The sequence below is a fragment of the Hippoglossus stenolepis genome, chromosome 23 (assembly GCF_022539355.2).
Source record: "Hippoglossus stenolepis isolate QCI-W04-F060 chromosome 23, HSTE1.2, whole genome shotgun sequence".
Taxonomy (NCBI): domain Eukaryota; kingdom Metazoa; phylum Chordata; class Actinopteri; order Pleuronectiformes; family Pleuronectidae; genus Hippoglossus; species Hippoglossus stenolepis.
In genome coordinates this window covers 911,273-934,877 of record NC_061505.1, presented here as the reverse complement: position 1 = coordinate 934,877, position 23,605 = coordinate 911,273, and the positions used below count along the sequence as shown (strand labels likewise).

General features: G+C 45.2%; 3 protein-coding genes and 1 long non-coding RNA gene across 4 annotated transcripts; 3 read left to right on the top strand and 1 right to left on the bottom strand.

The window, feature by feature from the left end:
- The first annotated feature begins 43 nt into the window (after positions 1-43).
- On the top strand, positions 44-4,119 carry b4gat1 (beta-1,4-glucuronyltransferase 1). The gene is made up of 2 exons (XM_035149277.2): positions 44-1,393; positions 2,062-4,119. The coding sequence occupies exons 1-2, from the start codon at positions 308-310 to the stop codon at positions 2,251-2,253; spliced, it is 1,278 nt and encodes a 425-aa protein (XP_035005168.1). The 5' UTR covers positions 44-307; the 3' UTR covers positions 2,254-4,119.
- A 9,924-nt stretch (positions 4,120-14,043) lies between these two features.
- Positions 14,044-17,310, top strand: six7 (SIX homeobox 7). The gene is made up of 3 exons (XM_035148348.2): positions 14,044-14,678; positions 15,576-15,739; positions 15,965-17,310. The coding sequence occupies exons 1-3, from the start codon at positions 14,214-14,216 to the stop codon at positions 16,173-16,175; spliced, it is 840 nt and encodes a 279-aa protein (XP_035004239.1). The 5' UTR covers positions 14,044-14,213; the 3' UTR covers positions 16,176-17,310.
- Positions 16,950-17,937, bottom strand: LOC124851329. The gene is made up of 3 exons (XR_007032376.1): positions 17,816-17,937; positions 17,216-17,513; positions 16,950-17,089 (listed from the first exon to the last, which is right to left on the bottom strand). It is a non-coding gene; the product is annotated as an uncharacterized LOC124851329 (long non-coding RNA).
- A 729-nt stretch (positions 17,938-18,666) lies between these two features.
- On the top strand, positions 18,667-23,577 carry zgc:101810 (uncharacterized protein LOC493612 homolog). Its single transcript, XM_035149258.2, has 9 exons — positions 18,667-18,846; positions 19,727-19,837; positions 20,639-20,797; positions 20,971-21,100; positions 21,244-21,380; positions 21,489-21,638; positions 21,883-22,028; positions 22,360-22,492; positions 23,016-23,577. The coding sequence occupies exons 1-9, from the start codon at positions 18,799-18,801 to the stop codon at positions 23,184-23,186; spliced, it is 1,185 nt and encodes a 394-aa protein (XP_035005149.1). The 5' UTR covers positions 18,667-18,798; the 3' UTR covers positions 23,187-23,577.
- Positions 23,578-23,605: the final 28 nt, after the last annotated feature.

Below are 23,605 nucleotides of genomic sequence, written 5' to 3'. Positions count from 1 at the left end.
TCTCCATCTGGCGGTGCTCCAGCGTCACATTCCCCGGCGCCTCTCCTCCAGACATTACGGTTGTTACACATCGAGCTGCGCCGCCGTCGCAGCAGAGCGGCATCGACCGTGTGTCGTGGGGATCCGAGCAGCTGGGTCCGTGTCCGGGTGAATCTGCGTGGAGCAGCGCCATGTTCCTCCGGGTGTTCCGCTCCGCGCCTCCAGCCTCGCGGGCGGTGGCGCTAGCATCGTGGTAGCTATGCGGGGCGCGTGAGCTGCGGGGCTCGGACACACACATCGCGTGCGGTGAGCCGTCCGGTTCTCTGGGATGCATCTGTCGAAGCGGTGCTCGGCCTTCAGAGTGGTGCTGGGCGCCCTGCTGCTCGTGGCGCTGCTGCAGCTCATGTACCTGTCCTTCCTGTCCCGGTTCCACGGGAAGCAGCAGCGCTACCGCTTCTCCGAGCTGTTCGGGAGCTCCGGGGCCAAGAAGACCGCGCACCCCGAGAAGAACACGCGCAAGGAGCGGCTGAGGTTCTCCCTGTCCACCGGGGGGATCTTCGACCACAGCGGCCAGTACCGGGTGTACAAGAACCTGATTCAAAGTGATTTCACCACGAACCAGAAGCCAGGGTCGGTTGTCCTGGCCCTAGCGACACACACGACCATCAACAACCTGCACCACCTGGACTCTCTGCTGGAGAGGTGGCACCACCCGCTCTCTGTGGCCATATTCGCACACGGGCAAGATGTCAAGTTTGCCACAGCTCTGGTTTATGCTCTCAGCTTCTTCTGCCCTCAGATCCAGGCCCTGGTGGACTTCCACTTGGTCTGCCTGTCTGGAGAGATGGCCAGCTTCCCCGAGCAGGACCATGAGCACTTTGCAGGGCTGGAGGACTGCGCCTCTGTCTTCAGCCGACTGGAGACCCACAGGGACAAGTTCAAGAACTACGCCATCAGCGGAAACGTGTCCTACCCCAACAACCTTCTTCGTAATGTCGCTCGAGGTGGCACCGAGTCCTCCTACATCCTGGTCATTGACATTGACATGATGCCGAGTACCGACCTGCACCCGCAGTTCTTGGCCATGATCTCCAGTCGAGAGGCCGCGGGCGACGAGGTCTTTGTGTTACCCGCTTTCGAGATCCGCCACGCCAGGAAGATGCCCGCCACCAAGCCAGAGCTGGTGCAGCTCTACCAGGTCGGGGAGGTCCGGCCGTTCTACGAAGAGCTGTGTTCTCGCTGTCAGGCCCCCACCAACTACTCTCGCTGGGTCAACAGCCACGTTCGAGGGACCCTGGAAGTTGCCTACACGCTCACCTGGGTGGACCCCTGGGAGCCGTTCTACATAGGGCCCAACGTCGGGCCCCTTTATGATGAGAACTTCAAGCAATACGGCTTCAATCGCATCAGCCAGGTGAGTAAATGTGAATATTTACCTAGAACTTGTCCTTTGAGAAAGGAATCAGCAGTGAAGAGACCTGACACTGCACCTGGCTGAGTGGTGCTGATGAGGGGACGGGATGTTTCATGTTCTCCATGTTCTCCATGTTCTCCATGTTGAAATGTGAACCCACTGGAACAGCAGCAACTAGAGCCTCACACTCTATAGAGCTGCTCCACATGAAGAGCTCAGTCTGATGTGATGGGTGCTGTCCGTGTTCCATCATTCCACATCGTAGTTTTTGCATAATCCTGATTATAAACAAATAAACAAACGGAGGTAAAAGGTCCGACGGCTCAATCAGAACTTTGTCCTGTTGTAGATACATTTTGAATCAGATGTATATTTCATATTGTTGTTTAGTTTTAAAGTAAAGGATCCAAACTACTTAGTCAGTCTCAATGGTGTCTGACAATAAGAACATCTTTCCATCACCTCCCACTTCATCTCGGCCTTCTCCTTCTCTTCCTTCTCTTCTTCTCTCCTCTCCTCTCTCTCTCCTCCTTCTTCTCTCCTTCTCCTCCTCCTTCTCTCTCCTCTCTCTCCTCTCCTCCTCTCTCTCCTCTCCTCCTCTCCTCCTCCCTCTCTCCTCTCCTCCTCCTCTCTCCTCCTCCTCTTCTCCTCCTCTCTCCTCCTTCCAGGCCTGCGAGCTGCATGTGGCCGGGTACAGGTTCTCGGTGCTGAGCTCGGCCTTCGTGGTGCACCGGGGCTTCAAGATCCAGGGGGAGTTCCATGCCCGGAAAGACGAGGAGAACAAACGCAACCGGGTTCTGTTCCGCAGCTTCAAAGAGGGTCTGAAAACCAAATACCCCTCCTCCACCAGAAGGTGCTGAGAAGAGAGCGAGGACTCTGCATCCTGCCAGTTTCCATCCCTCATGATTCTGCTGAAGTGATGGACGTGTGTTATATTAACCAGCTTTAGTCTCAAACCCGGCTCCCGGCCCAGAACCTCCTAGTTTCTCTGTGATCTCTGGTGATGACGGCACCGTCGCAGCCGAAGAGAATCAAACTCTTGGGCTTATTTCAACTCCTTCTGGAAATGAGCAGCAGGGGAAGGTTCTCTGTGGAATGTCTGACATCCTGCTAGTTGGGTCTGAAAGGAGAAACGGGCCCGTGACTCGTGAGATTACTGATTCTGAATCAAACGGACATTTAAAATCTAGATGCATTCGATCAATGTTAATTTTTAAGAATATGAAGTATGTTTTTGAGCTTGTACAGATATAAAAATAGGCACAAATGTGACTGCAGAGTTTCTTCATCCTCAAAGAAGCAGATGTGCTAATGACAGCTCATCAGCGCTGACATAACATCCTTCTGCAGTCAGAAATCATATCAAATCCACACTTATTGTTTTTTCATCATTTAAAGGAAAGACAGACCATAAAGGTTATAATGAAACTGCTTCCAGACAGCCGCTGCATTTTCCTGAAAGTTTCCAGAGGAGCTGTAGGCGAGAACGTAAATGTCTGAGTCAGTTACTCCAGATACTTTCCAGGGTTTCTTATTGCCTGCTCCGTGGTAACATGTCAGAAACATGTCAGAGTGAGCAAACAGCAGGAAGAAGCCTGGATACATGCAGACGACACAGTTCAAGATGTCAGCTCAGTAGAAAACAAGATCTAGAGCGTTTGACAGCGGACGCCAGTGTCTCTGTAAACAACAAGCAGAGTTTAGACGTGTCCGTCCTCCTGCTGCTCTCATCAGACGCCCTCTCTCCTCTGAAGGTCCCAGACGGGATCCTGATGTTGTGTCGACTCTGGACAACGGTCAGCAGATGATCAGTCTGAGGGGAAACGTGGGACTCTGTGACTTCTGTGCCAGTCAGTGATGTGCTCTTGCCACCAGATGGCAGCGTGGTGTATTTCAGAGACACTCCAGCAGATTACACAACATCAGCTGTCCCCACGGCTCAGAAGTCTTCAGTCCAGGTTCTGACTCGCACGTCACCGGGACAACAAAGCACTGGACAACTTTAAATAGAGACGTAGTAGAACACTAGCAGACACTGTGACAACTACTGTATCATAACACTGAGCATCTGATGTGTAGCTGATTTGATTATATAAAGCTTGGGTTATATACGAGTGATGTGGAAATGTACATGGTTAGTACGTAGAAAGATAAAAACACTACCAAGCAGCCTGTGTTGTGAAAGGGAGGCTGTGGAAACACACTGTAAATTCTAGAGCGGACATTTTATCGTGTATCCCACTGGCACGTACAGAGTTAAACCTTTTAGTGAAACACATAACGAGCAGATACAGAAGATAATGTTCAGTTTCTTTTATTATGTAATTGTTGATTTGGGAGTTTTAAATACTTTATCCTTCACTCGTCATGTTTGATATATTTATTGCAAAAATATTTTCCTTTTAACTGGAACAGGTCGTTTTTCTAAATGACCCCAAGCAGGAAAAACTGTAGCACGCAATTATGTGATTGTGCAAAAAAATGACATATGGTACAGAACATTTCAGAGCTTTTGTTTTAGAACCACAATTAATTCTGTGTTTTTGAAGTGAAATCCGTTTGAACCAATGACCTTGTGATGACGTGGAGTGGTGCTTTGTCACGTGTCTCTTCCCGACTTGAAAATGCAGTTTTTGTATTTATATTTTCTTTTGTGTGTGCAAGATATAATGTGTGATTTGTATTGTTGAAATTTATATTAAACCTTCTGGATGACTTTTATCTGACCCCCCACCTGTCTTTACTTACGTTTGATTCATTACACAAGACACACACTTTGGTCACAGACTCTGAACAACACCCTCGGTCATCAGGAAGCTCAATGACCACTTGGAAATGCACAAATCCAATCAATTAACTTCACCAGAGGGATTTGTGATGACAAGTAAACAGTGTTTCTATAAGTATCTGTTAAATAGGTGCAGAAGCCAAGGACAGGACGAGCCAAGGAAACACGACGACTTGTTCCTCAGAGGGGAAGTAAAGACGATTTCTCTCCTTTTTAAAAAGGCGTCAGGTCGAAATGTGTCTGTTTCAGAATTGCGGGTCAGTCACAGTCAGAAAAACTCCCAGATATCAGAGGGAGTATCGTTCGCTGAGCACTTGACACAGCTGACATGAACCTGTGGTGTAACATGGCTTAAGATGGGGATTTAAAGGCATCCCTGCACCAGTAGCATGTGATGGGTGCTTACCGGGTGAGTCAGGCCAGCATCCAATTAAAAGCTCCCATTTAGTAATTAAGATCTGTATTAATGTGGACTTAAGGGGCCCAATCTTGCACCCAGCCCAACGCAAGTGTCTTTGCTAGCTTTAGACGTAGTTGTCGTTTGATCATCAAGTGTCAACGCCGTTTAAACAGCAAATGTACAAGAGCCAATCTGGGCGCCATTGGGTGCCTGGGTCTGTGAGGTGTGGTGCGGCGCTTTCACCGTGGAAAGCGATAGTGCTTCTGATCTGGTCTGGAGTCAGAGGCTCAGTTTCAACGTCCGTAACGTGAACTTGCATCGTTCCACCCTGACAAACACAACCCACCACAGTGTCCCAGCTTTCGTTCAGGTTTTGCTTTGCACTTGCCCCATGTCGTTTAGATTCTGGGACTGAATTCATTTCTGCAACCAAACATTTAAACGACTAAAATCTCTGACAATGTTTCAACAACAGCCAGTTTGAGAAAGTTGACACAGGAACTCAAGGATTCAGTCTCTGTTTGTGAAGCTTCAGCAGCCCGAGTGTCGCTCGGCGAGTCGACCATCTGCTGAAGAAGTAGAGCACGTGTGACATTCGCCACTTGACAATTGTCCGCAGCAGAAGCACTGTGGCATCTTAAGCCTGCATTACCGGGCTCAATGAGCCAGGCACGCGAGAGCTGGTAGCACGCAACGCCGCGCTGCGGCTTCAGATCTGCTTTCATTGGGACTAATCATCATCCACCTCATCAAGTCATGTGTCATTGGTCAAAACGGCACTTTGATCGATTTCTTCTGCAGCCATTCATTCTTACTATCACTTAAAACTATATCAGCTTCACTGTTTCTGAGGAAGAGTATTCGCTCCTCGTAAAAGTCTTTGTCTTGTTTCTTATGGAGTATTTTCCACCTGCTTCGAGCCACATGACCTATTTCCTACAGGGTAAAGATGAACGTACTGTATAAAAGTTATTGTTCTGCAGCACACGACTTCTCAAACAATCCGTCGGTATTCACCTGAGAAGAAATGAAATATTCGACCTATGGGACGGCTTCTCTTCTTCACTTGTCCCCCTCGTCCCGGGTGTTAATAATGTGGCAGAAGGTGCAGATATGTTGGGAGGGGGGTGGGCTGCATGGATCAGGAGAGGCAGGTTTGGTGAGGTAAAGTGGGGTTTATCTCGACAGCTTTGGGGAGTCAAGGCTTATCTGGGTCAGAGAGCTTTACGACATAAGCAATTAGGGCTGTCCTCTCTTGTGTACGCTAGCAGGAGGGAGGCCTCCCGCCATCTAGATTAGCCGCCCTGCTAAGGCCAGGAGAGCTCCGCGGCTTCTGGACGGTGGAGGCAACCAGCTGGAGGGCGAGATGAGCAGGCGGTGGGGGGTTCCTCGGGAGGAGGAGGGAGGAAAGGGTGAGGGCCACGAGAGCACGGGGTCAAGATCCAGGCGTTGTAGACACATACAAGTCGCCGTGCACGGGTCAGTGGACGGGTGAGAGTCAATGACCCATGCTGATGAAAGGAATTCACCAAATGAAACACTAATGAACTGCTGCTCGGCGGCTGAAGCAGCTTCAGCAGCAGTTTGGAGACAAGAGGACAATAGAGGATGTTTAGCTTAACATCACTGATTCTTCTAATGAGCCACTTGACTGGAAGGATTTACAAGTTGAAGAGATGTTTACATTCATTCAATAAATGATCTGTTGGTGTCTCAGGGACATTTAAACACAGTCTAATAGGAATAGATTTCACTGTAGTAACCTGACTTTCGTATATTTAAGAATTCTGTGACAAACGTCTCGTCAACAAACGTTTAAGATATCCTTGAATGGGCACAGAGGAAATTTAGATTAGAATTCAGCTAATCTCCTAACTTTCCTGTTGACCCAACATATTACACAATATTAAAGTGAATATTAATATTGTTGGGCTTCTTTCTGTCTAGATCATTTTTAATCAATTCAGATTTTATTATTCTTATACTTGGGAAGCTTTAATAACTAACAACTTAATAAAAGTGGTAAAATAAGTGGTATTTTCTGTTGATCCACTAATGTAATCATGAATTAATAGTTTCAGCGTTAGTTATATTACTCTATCACACGCTTACTTTAGCTGCTCCACAACTTGTTTCCTTTTCTAATGAAGTGATCCCTCCATTGACATATTTAAGAATGTTTTATCGGGCTTTAACTATTATTTTTTCATTCACTTTTTAACATTTGATTTCGTTTTATTCTCTTTTAATCTTATTTTACTCTCGTCTTTCTCATGTTTTTATTGTACAGTACTTGGATGACTTTGGTATTTTTTAATGTAAAGGGTTAAAAACATGTGGACACCAGATATAAACAGGAAAATGTCTCTGGAGGAATTGTCTTTAAAATGCATTAAAAAGACATTATGGAACAATTCACTGCTAAAATGATGAGTTAAATGTGTTTCCAGACACCCCCTAAAGATCTTATGTTCCTGGTTTCCATCTTTTTACCTCTAAACGTAACTGGACTTCCATCTCCACCCTCAGTGTTATACGCCCACGCTGCTGGGGACCTCTCCTCCCCTCTTCATATGCATGTTGTGTGTTATGTTACATGTTAATCACACGCAGGAAACCGACGGCTGAGCGTGTCTCTCTCCGAGATGCAGCCATCCGCTTCACTTAAACAAGTGGAGGCTTAGCTGCCATCAATGCCAGCTTTGGGAGAAGTTTACCTGTCTGCTTACTGGAAAAAGCCTCTCAGGCAAAGGGCACACATATCACTCTGCCTGTAAACCTGGTGTTCCTGGACACCTGGGCGGCCTGCGTTTTAAATGTATCCCGCTAAAGCCAGACGATCCAGCCTGGAGGACAGAAGTAATGAGACGTGACACTGCCCGGGGAGAGAAAAGGAGGACTAACAGATAGAGGTAATCCTTCTCACCAAGCTAACGCCTCTTAGCCTCCCACCCCTGCTGTCACATAAACCCAGCGGGAAAAGACACAACAGACATACAAAAATACACACACACACACACACAGGTGAGTAATCAATAGGAGTCATTATAGGCTAACGTATTAGCTGCGTCACGCTGGGCTGACAGGAATTCAAAAATTCATACTGTACCAACGCAGCGTGAAGTGAAACCCTGAAACATATGTTCAACACACACACACACACACACATATTTACAGTGGTGAGTTAATTCTGCTTCGATCGATGCACTAATACAAGGATCATTTATTAGAATCATTCAGTAACAGATGATGAAGCTATGATACAATTACCCCGTGTTTGCACAACACAAACTGGGTGTCTGCCAACACGTCTCATAGATTACCTGCAGGATTTCAGTGATATTATCAAGCTGTGCTCACTGCGGAAAACTAATGAAATATGGATTTTACTCACTCTGTGGCTGTAAATATTAAAGTTACCAGAGTTCACTAAGAGGAGCAACTGATCTGGTTTCAAGTAACGCGGCTGAACTCTGGTTAATATTCAGAATAGAGGAGTAATACAGGAGATTAGGATTTATATGACAGATTAAACTTCTCACTACATGACTTTACACAAAAATCCATATAAACCAGCTGTGTTTGATTTCACTGGTTTTGGGTGATGACGTCATAATGTCAAATGCTGTCGATGATGTCATTGCACTTGACGGAGAAGAAACACAAAACAGTCGTGGACAGTTGGTGCAGCTCAGACACATGTTGACAGACACACAAGGGGCTCAGTCCGGATGGGTTCAGACCTGAGGACAGGAAACGTCCATGAGCAGCATCATCCACATGATTTCCTTTTTTGATTTCCTACATTTTTATTGAGATAATTATGGCTCTTGTAAAAAAAAATGAACTGAAACTAAACCGTTTGTTTTCTCTTTTTATTTCACTCTCATTTGTTTTTGATAATCATACATAACAGATGAAATGTAGAAACTACAACTGAAGACCCTGGGGTCCAGATTCAAACCTGCCTGAACAACTGCACTTCACTACATGAACTCGATGTACAATAGGATTAGAGTTCAAGTAGAGGAGCAAGGAAACTGGGACAAACTGTGTCCAGCGTCAACAGAGTCGAAGACAGTCATGAGGTTTGAACCCAGGTTCCAGCTGAGGAACTAGATTCCTGTAGCAGATTAGCTTTATCGTGTGTTGTGTCCAACAACTAGTGGACACAACATTCCTGAAATCCCTGCACACACACTCCTGTGTCCGACACCCCCACTTCTCTGTGGTTGTGACACGTTCAAACCCCTCATCTTTCAATCCCATGTTCCCGCCCTCCCTGGTGATTCCCCCCCAGAACACATCTTCCACTGCTTCTCCCCGTCTGACAGCTGAGCAGCCTCAGAGTCGAGGCCCTGACAGCGTCAGCAGAGGATGGGCCGACCAGAGAGGATCAGGGGGGGGGGAGTCACCAAAGCAGGAATTAATGAGCATTATAGTATTAGGTAAGAATAAGTCCCACCTTAAATCCCTCAGGATTCCTAAACAACTCCAGCAACACCTGTCACATATGATGATGGAGGGAAGAAGAGGAAGAGGAGGGTTTGATAAGAAGATGAAACAATATTCACTTGACACTGTTCAATTCCTTATCATCACAACAGCGTATATTTAAATTTGAAGTCTTATAAAAGTGATTGGAAAGGGTTTGTGAATCTACCATCGTTATTCCTGGATGTGCTTTAAGAAAAAGGACATGAGATTTCCTCTTCTGTACAAAGAATCCAAATCAAACCGGTGGACCTGGTATCGGTCAAGAAAGAAACCATGAAACTTTGCTGTGGATCCAGGATTCTGTCTTTTCACTTCCTGTAACATTGTGCAAGGAGTTCTCAACATGTTCCCTCATCTCTCAGAGAATAACTCATGGATCTTGATGAAGAACATCTGCCATGTTTAGTGGACTGTCATCGATGAGCATGTGTGTGAATCCGTGCAGATCCAGGTAAAGATCTGGATCTGGATCTGGTGAATGTGGTTTCAAGAGGGACATTCTTGTTTATTAGAAACTGGACACATGGGGTTGTGGCTACAAAATGTATTTATCAAATCTTTGTTTATCCAGAACAAATGTGTTTAATTTACTTAGAAGTTACTTAAAGTTCAGTGCAGCTGAACCGAGACGACGCATTTCTGTGATTTTCATTGATCTGGTTCTTGAAAACGTTCGTGTTGTAACTCGACCTGTTGCATCAGCGGCTGTGTCACTTCTCAGTATTCACAACTCTGCCGCCACAACCGAGCGAGAGAAGCAATAATCCAGCGCGAGCAGTCATCTGCCGGGGCTATTTTTTAAAGGCTTAAATCAGAGTTTGCCAGCTAACCGTGAGCTCGTGGTAAGCTGATCCCTCAAACACGGAGCATGATATGTCTGGGGGAGGTTCGATATACAGGAGGGAACCAAAACCCAATCTGCCGCTGAACGACACCTGAGAAGAACATCTCATTACACAAATAATCTCCAGACTTCACACCTGTACGTGTCAAGGAGCTGGTTGCTTATTAATTCACGCAGTGGGGATTTCCCCTGGATGTGCGGTGATGTAAAGAAACCTCACTGACTCCCAGTGTCTCCAGTTGGGTTCACACAACTTCCTGGAAGATCAGATCTCTTCAGTTCAAGCTCCCTCGGAATTTGTGTTTGTTAGTGACGCAAAAACTCCTCAACCGATTTCCATGACACTTTGTGGAGGGGTGGGACGTGACCCACGGAAGAGCCCTTTAATGGTTGGGATGGTTCCAGATCAATGGACGATTCTTTAGCGTGGTGAAATAGGGCATTAGTCAGAGATATGGAAAGCTCTTGGTAATGCTGTATGTCCTCTGGACTAGAAATAACTACACTAAACATGTATAGTTCAATAAGAAGCTCCTGGTTTACGACGTGCTGCAGATCTGCCCTGACAGGAACTCAAGGTTACAGGCAGGTCATTGTTAAAGTAACTTCAGTCCAAATACAGACTTCTTGAATTCAGCACCATGTTCAATTTGCACGATTTGCAAATGGAAGCACAATGAACTTGTTGGTTTGTAACGTGAGGTTAAGATCTGACATAGAACTATGACAGGGTCACTGAATAAGAAAAGAGAGGTCGATTCATTTGGCCGTTAAACTTCTAAACACTAAAGAGTTGTGACCTCGAAGGTTCCTGATCAGGGCAGAGATGATGAACACACTTATAACCAGGAGGTTGGGTTTAGCTGCTGGGCCTGGGTGAAGGTTTCAGCTCTGATACCAAATGATCTTTAAACCTTTCAAGGTCACTGGTTCCACCTTCTCACAGTGAATATTTACTGGTTCTCTTCATGGTCAAACATTTTATATGGTTTGTGCTGCTGGTTGTGGAAAAGCGATAAATTGGAATTGGATGAATATAAATTAAAAATCTCACAGCTAATACATTTAAGATGTTTAAACCTCACAAGCTTCGCAAGAACCAAAGTCTCTGAAGACATCGGATGCATGTCAGATGTTTCTTTATATATTAAATAGATGTATAATATAATATATCTATTACATATATTATGCATCTATTTACTTTATTTAGATATAAAATACAAATGTAAACGTCTACTTTAGAGTTTGAATAGAACCCCCATCAGTCCATATCACCTGTGTGTATTGAATCAAGGGATGTTCCTCTCTCTGCTCTGGGGAAGTCCTTCCTGTCGTTTGTTTGGCAGCGGTATCAGCGTGGGCCGAGAGGCAAAGCTAACACCCAGTGTGCCGGGAGCGGGGGGATAGACCTGTCTGACAGAGGATACTGCCATTCAGCTGCAAATGAGCTTGTAATTAGCCTTTACACATTTGCCTGGGGGGGAATTAGTGTGCGTGTGTCATTATGTTTTTAACCCATTTTCCTCTGAATAGGGGTTGATGGTGATAAGTAGATAATACTAATTACTTCTCCTCCCAATTGCTTGTTAATTGTGCTTGGTGTGGATTTATACAGCATGGTTACACCCCCTCATTTCCACGCACAGACACACACGTGCATGCCCCCCCCCCGCTTTGCCTGTTGGCAAAATAAACAGGTCATTTTTAAGGCATCTGTTTAAGTCACATATTAATTATGTCAAGTGGGGTTCCACATTATATTGGGTGTGTGTGTGTGTGTGTGTGTGTGTGTGTGTGTGTGTGTGTGTGTGTGTGAATGAACGCACTCATAATAGTCCCCTGAATCTGCCTGATGTTTTTTTTCCTAGGAAATTGGTGAAAATGACAAATTAAAGTTATGATCTCACAGTGTTACAGGAAGTGAAAGAAAATCCTGCATCAGCACCAAAATGTAATGTTTATATTTTATAGTTTATATAATATTTGTATCATTCTCTGCATGAATTTGTTTTTCAAAGGGTTTAACCTGATCCAGGTCATATAACAATGATAACAATCATAACTTCAATGCAGCATTATCAGCATACAGCTGTTGAAGTTATATACTGTGAGATGTTATTTCTTTAAATGCTCTGGTGTCAAATTGGTTTCTGGGGAAACACCGGAACATCCCGGACTCATGTAAAATATCAGTTGCAGTAGCATCACCAGTGAAGTCAAGAGTCGATCATATAAATATATATAAATATATGATATTTATATGATCTGCCCTGTTTCTACAAACACACACATCATCTGTTCATCCCACCACCGTCTTACACCATCCTGTTGTAACGGCTTGGGAGCACTTAAGCAGATTTTGGTTCAGTCTGCACTCAAAGTGTTAAACAGATTGGACGAGCGGATTTCTTGTAATGAAGGTGAGTGTGTCTGCGTGTGAGGGTGTGTGTGTGTGCGTGTGAGGGTGTGTGTGTGTCTGTGTGTGCGTGTGTGTGTGTGTGTGTGTGTGTGTGTGTGTGGTGGTGATTGGCGCGAAGTGTCTGAAACTTAGAGGGGTTAGATTAGCTGTGAGCATGATCTTCACCGAGGTCATTTCTCCCCTTCTGTGCCCCAGTGCACTGACACACACACACACACAGAGACACACACAGACACACAATCCCCTTTCCATTAGCCTACCAATCCCACCTGGTATTTTAATCTAGATTTAGGATCTAACACATATCAAATGCTTGTCCTCTGCTTAGTGACTCTAAACTCCTTCTACAGCCCAAACTCTGCTGAACGTCTCACCAGAGGATTCGTGCAGCCTCCTCTTGTGACTGGCTGAAAGGATTAGTCAGCGGGTCATGTGACTTCAACTATGTCAACACAATGAATCTGGTTAATATCTGCTGTGGTTACAGGTTAGTGATAAAATCGAGGAAAAGGTTGTTTCTCAACATTTCCCCTGATTTCTCAGAGGATAATTCATGTATCTGGATGAGGTCAATTAAAATGTGTTAAATCAGGGAACAGTTCGGCCCTTCCAGTTTATTTTATGATTCGAGGATTCATGTCACACATAAAAGAAAACTGTCGTCTAACGATCAGATCCAAAACAACCTAATTAATAAACGTAACTCCAGATGTTGGCTGCCGGGGCCTCGGTGTCTGGCTCATATCTGTATTCTAGACGGATTAGTCGATTAAACCCCTTCACCTTATTTTAAACCAGATCATCCTTCACCTGACTGCAACCTTCATGCAAAGCCTCATATTCACTGGACTAATCTATGTCTGACCACAGGTGTTTATTGTTAAGATCTATAATCTAAAATTCTGTATTCAGGGTTTGATCTGTTGATGCGTAAGCGACACGCTGATTTCCCCCCCGTTGGTTATTATGTGCAAATGAAACGTAACATGTTTGCATTATAGCTGACAGATGCTTACAGGCTCTTTATCCTGATTAATAAGAAAACTAAGACTGATTAATGAGCTACTCAGATGACAGGGATTGAACCGGGCAGCGGATCATGAGCCCTGGAGTTGCTCGGCCTCACATCCATGTCTCGGGGCGTTTTCCTCCTGTCTCGGCCTGGCTGGAGGTCAGGGGGATAGCCCCGAGGTGCCACCACGTCCGTTTTAATTACACGGGTATTAGCTGGTCTGAGATCGCCACAGCTTTGTGCCCCGACGGGTCCTCTGGACCAAATGTCCAGTTTACAAAACCATGAGCACTGGGACCATCCAAGCAATAACTGGGATTTGGAAGTTTTCCCTCTGTCATAAAGTCGACACCAGGAAACTTAATTCACAGACATTTGACCTACAGATTCTAAAGTTATGTCTGAGTTAGTTTTTATGAAACAACCTTTCCTCCACGCTCACCTCCCCCTGAGGCAGGAATCCATCTCCATCAGATCAGACCTATTAAATGACCTATCCTCTCTTGTTTGCTCACTGCAGTTATCCTGGCAGTCAATGTATCCTCAGGCTAAGCCAAACAAGCTGATCAGCCAGTCACCTCTGTACACACAACCCCCCACTAAGAGGCTAATGGCCGGGATGTATAATCCTTCTCAAAACAACTACAGAGATGCTAATTGTATCTCTCTATAAATACAGGTTGACTCCTTGTCCTCCTCCTTTATTCGCCTGCTCCCTCGGGCACCAGTTTCTCTGAATTACTCCAATACCAGGAAACCCTCAGTTGCGTAAGAGCCGCAGCAGATAGATGCTGCAAGTGTCAATAAAGTGAAGTGGAGAGAGCGCACGGACTTTTACGCACCGGTGGACACATCGATCCATGCGCCCTAGGAACCTGCACAGCTTCTCCTGTGAGCTCCGACAGCAGCCAGGCGACATGTTCCCGTTGCCGATGTTCACACCGGACCAGGTCGCTCGGGTGTGCGAGAACCTGGAGGAGACCGGGGACATCGAGCGCCTCGGCCGGTTCCTCTGGTCCCTGCCCGCCGCCGTGCCGGGCTCCGCCGGGGAGGCGCTCAACCGACACGAGTCGGTGATGCGAGCCCGGGCGCTGGTCGCTTTCCACGGAGGAAACTTTGAGGCTCTGTACCAGATCCTCCAGAGCCACAGGTTCACGCGCGAGTCGCACGCCAAGCTCCAGGACCTGTGGCTGGACGCGCACTACCGGGAGGCGGAGAGGCTGCGCGGCCGGCCGCTGGGCCCGGTGGAGAAGTACCGGATCCGCAAGAAGTTCCCTCTGCCCCGCACCATCTGGGACGGCGAGCAGAAGACGCACTGCTTCAAGGTAAACTGGGACGTGATGGTTTGAGGGGCCACGTGTTCACAAAACACAGAAAACCACCACATCTTCATTTTGAGAACCTGAGCATCACTTTGCCTTTTCGACCTGACTCTGGTCTGAGCTGAGCCAGAAGATAACGGTTCACATGGTGATCCTCCTGCCTTCGGCCCTGAAGCCACTAAACTGCTTAAGATCAGACATCTCACACAAATCTCAGTTATTTATGATTCCACGTCAGATTACTGTACATTCATCCTGTTTACAGCTTGTAAATAACTAACTACAGGCTGTGTTTACCTGTGCATCTGGTTTCTTCTTGTAGTCACTAGATGCTGCAGCAAAGGGCCACATCCCCCCACGGGATTCATCACAGTGTCATCTTCTCTTTAATTAGCAGCTTCTCCTTCCAAATACCAACTACTTGAGCTTTGCTTTGAGCACAGAGCTGCAGGAGTCCTATCTACGAAGTTTAGGAGCAGACGACTGGAGTGATGCCGACAGACTTTTCCTGTTAGAAACCATTAAAGTTTTCTGTTTTATTGTCACTAACAACGTGATGGACAGTTTCATCATATTTACATTTTAAGTGTCATTAAAGTTACGATAAAGTTAAAAGAGAGAAATGAGCAACAAACCAAACCTGCTCTTTGCTTCTTCGGTGTATTTGTGTGCGTCATCTCCCTCTTGTGGGGGGGGCAAAGTATTGCTCATAAATCTACTTAATCTCTAATTCAAAACTCAGAAGCACATTAACATGATCCAATTTAGTGGATGATTATCTGTTAATAAACCGAATCTAACAAGATTATATCATATGAGAGTGTTGAGATTATTGTGGTTTAATGGGATGAAAACAACACGGACGCCTAATTAAGCCGCACGTTCCGATGTGTCCTCCAGGAAAGAACTCGCAGTTTGCTGAGAGAGTGGTACCTCCAAGACCCGTACCCCAACCCGTCCAGGAAACGGCATCTGGCGCAGGCCACCGGACTCACACCCACACAGGTCGGCAACTGGTTCAAGAACCGCCGCCAAAGGGACCGGGCCGCATCTGCAAAGAACAGGTACGTCAGAAATGACCAAAGATTTATTAATTCAACAAAATAAAAGACCATGAGTCCTTTAAAAATGTGAAAAACTGCTGATATCATGAGGTACAGCGATGAGGACACATTATTAAATGTGTTTAAACTAAAGAAACCTTTTTAGCTCTTCCCTCCGGGGCTTGACTAAACCAAAGAGCTCATATTTACAACCCTGTCCTCACTCTCATCTCTCCCTCCACCCAGATTGCAACAGGATCCGTCCCACCTTCCCTCGGAAAGCTCCCCGGACGGGTCCCTTCAAGAGCGTCGCCACCACCCCCACCTTCTACCTCCCTCCCCTCGCCACCCGGGCAGCCCGGAGGCCAGCGACTGCAGCACAGAGACCGAGCGCAGGGGGACGGGAGCCTCCACTCCGGAGATCTCCGTCAGCAGCGACAGCGAGTTTGAGTCTTGAGAGGACGGGACTCTCGTTCATGGACAGACTCTTGTTTCCTGCAGGGACGAGAGCAGCGTCCGTCCTCAGACGTACGACAGAGACAATCTGTGGCTGCGGACGCACGGAGATGTTCGCGCAGAAAGGTGGACGAGCACGGAGAGCTGCTGTGGCTCAGACGGAACGATATGCAAAAACATAATGCACTTAAAAAAAGCACCATGGCACAAACATGACCTTCACTGTTTTATGAATGAATGAACCGTGACTCTGGACTGTACATAGGTAAACATCTGCATAGAAGTCCTACAAGACACAAGTACTCTCAGGAAAAGTATTTATAGAAATAACACCAACGGTCTTTAGATAATGTGAATATTAATACTTTAAGTTTTGATACAGATTTCAGTGAATATTTTGATAGATCACTTTCTAATAGTTTTAATGTAAGCGACGTAATACATTTGTTTGGAGACTGCTCAGACACGGTGAACATTAAATGCCTTGAGTAGGCTACTATTGTATGTGAATATGTTTACATGCAAACATTTATAATTGGACTATTATCAGAGCAAAGCAAAACCCAGACTGGATATTTCCATGCAAACATACGAACGATTCACTTTATGAAACCGTGTAAATCCAGTTTCATTCAGTGATCCTGAAGAACGGCTTTGCTCTGACCTTAATAATAATAATAATAATGTGCATGTAAACATAGCAAACGAGCAAGTCAACACATTTCATTGCCTTAAAAAGGAACAAAGGGCATCAGTCTTTATCAACGCAATAACTCACAGTGACGTTAAACGAGTTTTCTCTCTGTGATCACGTTCACGTGCTGCTCAAACCACCAGTCTCTGCTACCTGCTGGGTTCCACCGGCCACTTCTCTTTTGGTGGTTTTCTTTCGACGCTGCTCTGACGATGGTTTTCCTGCAGGAAGTGAAACAGAAACGACAATTTAAAAAAAGAGGTCTTAACTCAGTGTGCCTATTACATTTGAGAACAGTGAGACCTGGTCCCATGTGATCGTGTCCTCGCGTCAGAAGGACGGTTTACCGTCTGCTGTCTTTCTTTCCCGTCACACGTTCATGAAAAGATGCATTTTGTAAATGTTTTGTGTAAATAAATGAAACTATTTTTATCCAAATGTACACAGACAACTGGAACTTGTTTGTGCGACAGTGTGCAGCTCCTTCTGCAGGACGCGCAGATTCATCTGGAAGCTTTACTGGATCTTCTGCGTCTCGACATCTCGAGCTGGAAGACCTTTAACGATTGTTACGCTTCGATCTCAGTGAAGAGAATCAGGAGAAGAAATGACAGCAGCTGGTTTTCACAGTAAGGGTTTGGATCCCTGTGTAAAGAGCAGAAACAGCAGTGGAAGCAGATCAGGTGATATCAGCAGCAGGAGCAGTGATGGTGGAACATCAGTAACTTCTGCTCCAGTTCTCGATGCAGCAGATCGTCATGTCTTTCAGCTTTGACTCTTCATCGCTCTCTGGTGATGAAGAGTCAAAACAAACCTAGTTCACCTCTGCTGGTGTGAGACATGGAGCAACATTAGCATTAGCATCTGCTGTTAGCTCTGTTTTCAGCCTCCAGAGGAAACATCTGTAGCTTTTAAATGTTCAAACATGAAACCTCACAAACACTCACCGGAGTTTAAAAGACATGTCCACGTTGACAAATCCTCCTTCAAACCTCCGGAGAGACGGAGACAAGTCTTTAATTCTGCTAGCATGTTGCGAGACATAACAACAAACATGGCGGCCGGAAGTGACGTGTGTCCAGTGGGCGTCAACCTAATATAGATGCTAAACTTAATAATAAACTTTTCAATTTATTTGTTGATGAAGATTCTGGTTAAAAAATAACCGAAGGAATTACGTTTCAGACATTTTGTTCACGTTACATCTAAACTAAAAAAGTAAAAAAGGTTCTCAACTGTTGTGAAATACAGATATTAATATTAATAATGATAATAATAATATTAGGCGACTGAAATACAAGAAATACAACGATGAAAAATTTGCTAAAATCCAAAAACAAGTGTTTTTATAAAAGGTCAAACAATTTAGTAATGATTTTAATATATATACATAAAGAAACTTACTAGAATAGTTTGATAATTGCATCATATCCAAAGTTCGTATCATACCGTACAATATGTACTATGATATGACTTTACACCAAAACTAGGAATATTCACAATCCTTTCTTGAAATGTAAATTGGCTATGAAACATTCTTCAAGAAGCAGAGACTCAGATGTGGGTCTTTCCAGTCAGGCTCAAAGGTCTGGAAGAAATGTCTTAAATATTATCACACAGAGAAACCAGTGATCATAAGTACAGAGTAACGACCAAGTATTCTCTGTAACATTCAAAACACTGAAACCGGTTCCTCTCCTAAAAAAAGAGCTTTAGTCTGTTCCTCCTCTCGTGTTTCCAGAGAATGGGCGTCCTCCCTCTCAGAGATCCCGCCCAGGCTGGAAGGAGAAGCAGCCTCCTTCTTTACCTGTCAGCTGTTGTCAGCGTGAAACTGATGTGTAGACATCTTGAATCAGCTATCTGTTAGTTGGACCCCTGTCCTGACAGGAGGGGACAGATACCCAGAGCTTCGTGCAGCACCTGTGTGAGGATGGACAGCCAGGGGAGGAAAGTGCTGGTCTGTGACAATGGCACAGGGGTGAGTATTATTAGGATTCTATCGTATAATACACAGAGTATTAACACTATCAGTCAAGCATTCTACTCTAGCATATGTTGTATTGAATTATAATTGACTCTCCATGTAAGCTACAGATTTGTGTGTGCAGACCTGCGACAGGTGTGTTTGATTCCAGTGGTTTATTTTTAACAATGTTCCAAGAAGGCTGAGTGCCGAGCGTCTGAAGCAGCGCGGGGTGTGAATCTTTGCATACTAGAGCCTGATTCCACATCTGTCTGGACTTGCCACACAGCCTCTGTGCACACACAGCCATACATGGTTGTGACACTTTCCACTGAGCAACAATTGGATGAAAAGCAGGAAGAGAGATTTTAGATGCCTAAACCCCAGAAGTGACTTTTGAATTCTCCACAGTGGCCTTTACAAGTTGCATATGTCAGACTCTGCCGTCAGGAAACTGCTGTAGCTTGTTTTCTGCCTCGGCTTGGAATCTCCTGCACCCCCCCCCAGGCTAAGGAATGTGTCTATGGTCACTAAGACAAGTCGAGACAGTGCAGAGGTGCAGCCATGAGCACAGCAGCAGTCTGCAGGGAGGCCATGTCCCAGCAGAGCTACCAGATCAATGATTCGACATGCTTTTCAAGATGTAATGAAATTGCAGTACCGCTCTCTGACAAATAGGTGATAATCTGGTAAAAGCTTTATGACAATACACTCTAGGTCTGTTTCCTGGATGCAGATTAAGCCTCGTGAGGGATTAAAAGCAAATGGAACTGATTTATGAATTGAAATCATCCATACAAAAGACTTACAGTTAATGTGCAGGATTAACTCAGGGCAACACACACACACTTTCCGTTAAACTCCTCCCATGTTTCTGTTTGACTTCCCTCTGCAGTTTGTCAAGTGTGGCTTTGCAGGATCCAACTTCCCTGAACACATCTTCCCCGCCATGGTGGGTCGACCGATCCTACGATCCAGCACCAAAGTGCGGAACATCGAGATAAAGGTGAGGCTGGACTCAGAGGAGCGTGCACCGAGCTCAGTGAGATCATGGAGGGTCCAGCAGGTTCTTCTCCAGGTCGCACTGCTCATCCAATCGGCTGTCACTACGGTTCTGACTTGAGACAAAAGACACCAACATACAAGTCATGTATTTAAACCTAGATTAACTAACAGAGTCACCATCTTAAAAAGAACCTCCCATGATGAAATATCTCTCATATTCTAATTGTGAGTTGTTCAGTTTATTAAAGGCCTGACCCCTCCCCCCCTCAGCTCATTCGAGCGTTTCACTTCCTGAGACACAGTTAAGTTCCTCATGTAACTGGAGGCTGAGCAGTTAACTCCTGTACTACTTGTAGGACGTGATACAGGGATTAAATAGAGACTGAAGGCAAAGGGCCACTAAAAGTACACGTGGAAGGTTCACAGGTTTCTAATTCTTTATCAATACCAACAAGACAAAGGCAGCAGAGTCCCCAGGACAATTGTCTTTATCTTTCTGTAAAGTACTCATTTGTTTTTATTCCCCAAAACAAACGGTTGAGCCCTCAATACATTTAAAGTACTTTCTGAAACCTTTTACTTTGGCCTATATATATATATAATATCTAATACTATTGGAGCAGAGCAAGTTTAAATGTAACACACACACTTGTAGCATCACTTAAATATAGAAAAAAGACAACAAAGAAAATTCCCTTCCCCGTTTCCATAAGAAAAGAAACGATTCTTTATTTGTACTAAGATAAATTCACTGAATTCTTACCAAAGCAATGGCTGAACCCCTCCTCCACTTCCTGCCCAGGACCTGATGGTGGGCGACGAGGCCAGCGAGTGTCGCTCCATGCTGGAGGTGTCCTACCCCATGGAGAACGGCATGGTGCGCTGCTGGGAGGACATGCTCCACCTGTGGGACTACACCTTCGGCCCAGACTGTCTGAACGTCGACCCAACACAGTGCAAGGTGCAGCAAACTGCAGATGTTACATAGAACGAGTTTTAACCTTTCAGAATAAAGCTACACAGCAGGAAGTAGCAAAACACAATCAAGTACTAAAACTTCATTTTCCTGCTGGAGGAATAACAGGACACATCGACATCGAACACAGAAAACCTTTGACTTTACTTCTTCTAAAGGTCCTGCTGACCGAGCCGCCCATGAACCCCACCAAGAACCGGGAGAAGATCGCAGAGGTCATGTTTGAGAAGTACCAGTTCCACGGCATCTACGTGGCGATTCAGGCCGTGCTCACCCTCTACGCTCAGGGTGACATATTTAAACTTGCTTTAATTTGTACTGGTGAAAGAAATCCAACATCCAACTTCTCTCTCCTGCTCAGACCCTCGTCTGCTTCCTGCTGATAAACGATGGATTCATTGATTGTTGGGATGTTTCACTCGGGTCCTCAGGTTTGCTGACGGGCGTGGTCGTGGACTCGGGGGACGGTGTCACCCACATCTGTCCGGTGTACGAGGGCTTCTCCTTACCCCACCTCACACGCAGGCTGGACATCGCAGGACGTGACATCACGCGCTACCTCATCAAGGTGGGCCGGCAGACTTGAGAGCACACGTGGAGAAACTGAACAATCTTAGAAAATGTAATTTGTTGTTGCCTCTGTTAATAAAACCTTCTCTCATCTTCGCACCACCAGCTCCTGCTCCTCCGCGGTTACGCCTTCAACCACTCGGCGGACTTTGAGACTGTGCGCATGATGAAGGAGAAGCTCTGCTACGTGGGATACAACATCGAACAGGAGCAGCGTCTGGCCACAGAGACCACCTACCTGATGGAGTCCTTCACGGTGCAGTGACACACTCAGAACCACCTGAAGGAGTAGTCTCTCTTATCCGTTTCCTGGCTGAGAATTAAATGAGAAAATCGATGCCACGATCAAGGGACAAGTTCCCAGTTTAAATCTATAAATCTTGTCTTGTGAAGCTTTAGATTAGGAAGCAGAATAATCTCTTCACCTATGAGTCCACATGCATCACAAACAACGTCGTATGTTCAGGATCAGAAACCAATTGTGTTGTTTCGTGGTGCAGCTCCCCGACGGCCGGCAGGTGAACATGGGCGGGGAGAGGTTCGGCGCTCCTGAAGCTCTCTTCCAGCCTCACCTCGTCAACGTGGAGGGAGCGGGGGTCGCCGAGCTGCTGTTCAACACCATCCAGGCAGCCGACATCGACCTCAGGTCCGAGTCTCACATTTCCTCTAGTGTCCCATGGAGGTTTTTATGTGAATGTAAAAGTTCTGCAAAGTTAAAAAATAGGTGGCTGACATTTCCTACAGCTGACCAATCAGAGCATACTGGGCTTTATCAGGGGGGTCTTAAAGAGACAGGAGCTAAAACCAAGTGTTTGAGACAGAGGCTGAAAAGAGGAGCTGCAGCGATGGACAGTCTGAGGACAGTGACGTGTTTTCAGTTTTTATTCCAAACCTGAATATGAGCACAATGAGTCTCCTTGAATGAAGAGTGATGTTTCTCTGACGCCCCCTCCACCATCTGTCTGTTCTGTGAGCAGGGCGGACTTCTATAAGCACATCGTCCTGTCGGGGGGGTCGACCATGTACCCCGGCCTCCCCTCCCGACTGGAGAGAGAGATCAAGCAGCTGTACCTGGAGCGGGTGCTGGACGGAGACACACAGAAGCTCTCAGTAAGGACCTCTCCCTCGTTCAGTGTTGATAATCTGGGCTCTAACACTCAGGAGGTTGAGTCAGATGTTACACAAGGATTACGCTTCTATAAGACCTTTGCATAAATGGCATTAGCCCTTAATGTAATTCTGGAGTAATCTGTAGCACATAAAACCTTTTCCATCAATGTAATAAATGTTTCATACCACAAATATAACAGCTTAAAAATTATAAAAGCTTTTGCGATAATAATGAAAATTGACAAAACGATCTCACTTCAAGGTTCATTTACTTACTTGCTTCTGAGCTTTCAACCATAACACATGGTTTTCATCAGCAGGTGGAGTTTCTCTGATATTAATCTGTTTTAAATGCTTGACCAGGAGGAAGTTATTAATTTATATATATATACAGCATATATATGTTGTATTTGTTGCAAGAAAGTTTTTTTGCAGCAGTTTTATTATTATTAAGAATAAATAATATGTCCATTTACTTTGTTTTAATTGCACCTCCCTGTTCTCTCTGCTTCTCCCCGAGCAGAAGTTCAAGATCCGCATCGAGGACCCTCCCAGACGTAAACACATGGTGTTCCTAGGTGGCGCTGTGCTGGCCAACATCATGAAGGACAAGGACTCCTTCTGGCTGAGCAGAGCCGAGTACGAGGAGAAGGGCCTGGGGGTTCTGCAAAAACTGGGGGGTGGAGTCAGATGAATTAAATACATCAATAAATAAAGGTGTGACCTAAATATTTCAATTTTTATATCACTTTTCATAGTTACATGTGCTGGATTCATTGATTAAGAATTCAATCAATCAATCTGTTTATCACTTAATGCATAATTAATTAATACATATCCAGAAAAGTGTTTTCATTACAATTTTGATCCTCAAATTACTTTGAACGTTCCCAATGTAAAATGAAATGAAATGTGTCAGACTACAAACATCTACTTTCGAGATAAAGAGACAAATTACAACTCAAAGGTTCATATGATGTTTTTTTTGCATTTTGACATTTTAACTTCAAGTATTTTATTGATCAGATATTAAATATCTTTAGGGAAAACTGCCAGTTTTGAATAAATGTTATCAGACCTGCTAATTAAGCCGTGTGGCATCTTTCATGAGTT